This window comes from Aulonocara sp. 'chitande type north' Nkhata Bay, linkage group LG1 (assembly GCF_057382095.1).
Source record: "Aulonocara sp. 'chitande type north' Nkhata Bay isolate Kocher_YH1m ecotype deep benthic linkage group LG1, A_spYH_male_GT1.1, whole genome shotgun sequence".
NCBI classification, from domain to species: domain Eukaryota; kingdom Metazoa; phylum Chordata; class Actinopteri; order Cichliformes; family Cichlidae; genus Aulonocara; species Aulonocara sp. 'chitande type north' Nkhata Bay.
The window spans coordinates 42,284,385-42,286,580 of NC_141344.1; the positions used below are offsets into that span (position 1 = coordinate 42,284,385).

At 56.8% G+C, this 2,196-nt stretch overlaps 1 protein-coding gene across 1 annotated transcript; it reads left to right on the top strand.

Moving 5' to 3' along the window:
- Positions 1-754: 754 nt before the first annotated feature.
- LOC147339624 (uncharacterized) lies at positions 755-1,929 on the top strand. The gene is made up of 2 exons (XM_086260334.1): positions 755-1,397; positions 1,714-1,929. The coding sequence occupies exons 1-2, from the start codon at positions 755-757 to the stop codon at positions 1,791-1,793; spliced, it is 723 nt and encodes a 240-aa protein (XP_086116460.1). The 3' UTR covers positions 1,794-1,929.
- The last annotated feature ends 267 nt before the right edge of the window (positions 1,930-2,196 follow it).

Here is a 2,196-nt window from a genome sequence, read left to right on the forward strand (position 1 = left end):
GCTCCCATCCTCCCGGTCACCTGTGTGGTGGGGGCTGTCTCCTGGGAAATCGAGTCGGCCATTCGCGAGGCTCAGAGAGCCGAACCGGATCCAGGAGGCGGCCCTGCGGGGCGCCTGTTCGTTCCCCAACCTGTCAGGTCTCAGGTGTTACAGTGGGCACGCACAGCCCGTTTCTCCTGTCACCCAGGAATACACCGCACAATTACTTTCCTGCAGCGCTACTTTTGGTGGCCCACCCTGAGCCGGGACGCCAAAGAATACGTGTACAACCTGCGCTCGAAACAAGACCCCAAACCAGCCACCCTCGGGTCCGCTTCATCCCTTACCCACGCCTACCAGACCATGGTCCCATGTTTCTCTGGATTTTGTGACCGGCCTCCCGCCATCTGCAGGTAATACGGTCATACTCACGATCATTGACCGCTTTTCTAAGGCGGCTCACTTTGTTGCTCTGCCCAAGCTGCCTACAGCATTGGAGACTGCTCGCCTGCTCACCACCCATGTCTTTCGCCTGCACGGCATTCCAGATGACATCGTGTCTGACCGGGGTCCTCAATTCACGTCCCGTGTGTGGAGGGAGTTCTGCACCTCATTGGGATCTAAGGTCAGTCTCTCCTCTGGTTATCATCCGCAGAGCAATGGCCAGTCCGAACGGGCGAACCAGGAGTTGGAGGCGGCCCTGCGCTGCGTCATCTCTTCCAACCAGGCCGTCTGGAGCGAGGAACTGCCCTGGATCGAGTACGCCCACAACAGCATGACCTCCTCCGCCACGGGCCGGTCCCCTTTCGAAGCTTCTCTGGGGTTCCAGCCACCTCTTTTTCCCTCCATCGAAGGCGAACACTCTGTGCCATCCGTCCGGGCACATCTGCGTAGGTGTCGTCGGGTGTGGAAGGCCACCCGGGCTGCGTTGTTACGCACCAAGGACCGCAACAAACGCTTCGCTGACCGCCGCCGGTCCTCCGCTCCCGCCTATACTGTTGGGCAGAAGGTATGGCTTTCCACACGCTTTGTTCCCATCCGGGCGGAATCCAGGAAGCTCTCTCCTGCCTATATCGGCCCGTTCGAGATCTCGGCTTTGGTTAACCCTGTGTCTGTTAAGCTCAAGCTGCCTCGCAACATGAAGATACACGATGTTTTCCATGTGTCTCAGGTTAAACCTCTCCGGTCCAGTCCTCTGTGCCCGCCTTCCAGGCCCCCTCCTCCCCCCCGGCTCGTGGGCGGTCTGCCGGCTTACTCGATCACCCGTATCATGGATTCTCGGCGGCGGGGGCGTGGCTTCCAGTACCTGGTGGATTGGGAGGGCTATGGCTTGGAGGAGCGGTCCTGGGTCCCTCGGGCGGCCATCCTGGACCGGCGCATGCTGCGGGCGTTCCATCGTCTGCATCCGGATAAGCCTGGTGGGTCGCCGGGGGGCTCCCGTTGAGGGGGGGGGGTACTGTCATGGTCCCTGTGCCTCACCAGCTGATTCTGTATTAGGCAACATGTTTTCTCTCTCTCTCTCTCCTGCCGGGGCGATGCTCATTATGGGCTCCCGCCCCTGGCCCACGCACCTGCTGCCGATCGGGATAATCACAAGGCCGATTTAAGACAGCAGCACTGTGTCACTCGTCGCTGGATCGTTGAGTTATCAGCGTCAGTCGCTCAGTAGATTGCAAATAAGGATCTGTGAGTTCGTTCCGTCTGTTCGCCTCTAACTATTATCTCTGTGTACAGATCTATCCCGGACCTTTCCCTGCCTGCCTGTCATCCCGTGGACGAGTGAGTGGATGGTGTTTCCCCAGTGTGGGGAGTGAAGAGAGAGAGCCTTTGGAGGACGTCAGATTCCCGTCTTTTCCCTCACATACCCCGGAACCCTGGACCCCCCTCCCCTCCCTCCAGCACTTTGTAAATAGCATCACCTGGTGTCGTTGTGTAAATAAAATCTGTAAATCCTGTAAGGAGTCCTGGTCTGCGCCTGAGTCCGTTAACTGAAACCTGACAAGATGGGCATCATGGATGTGCAGTCCATAAATCTATGGAGCAAAATTTCTGAGGAATTTTTCATGAATATATGCCGTAAAAATAGTTCTGAAGTCAAGAGAGGGTCCAGTTGCCACTAGTAAGTTGTACTTCTGAGTGTAGATCTGACAGCTCAGACCATACGACTTTGTACAATAACACCAACATGAATGACAAAAAAAAGGCTACAAGGCAAGA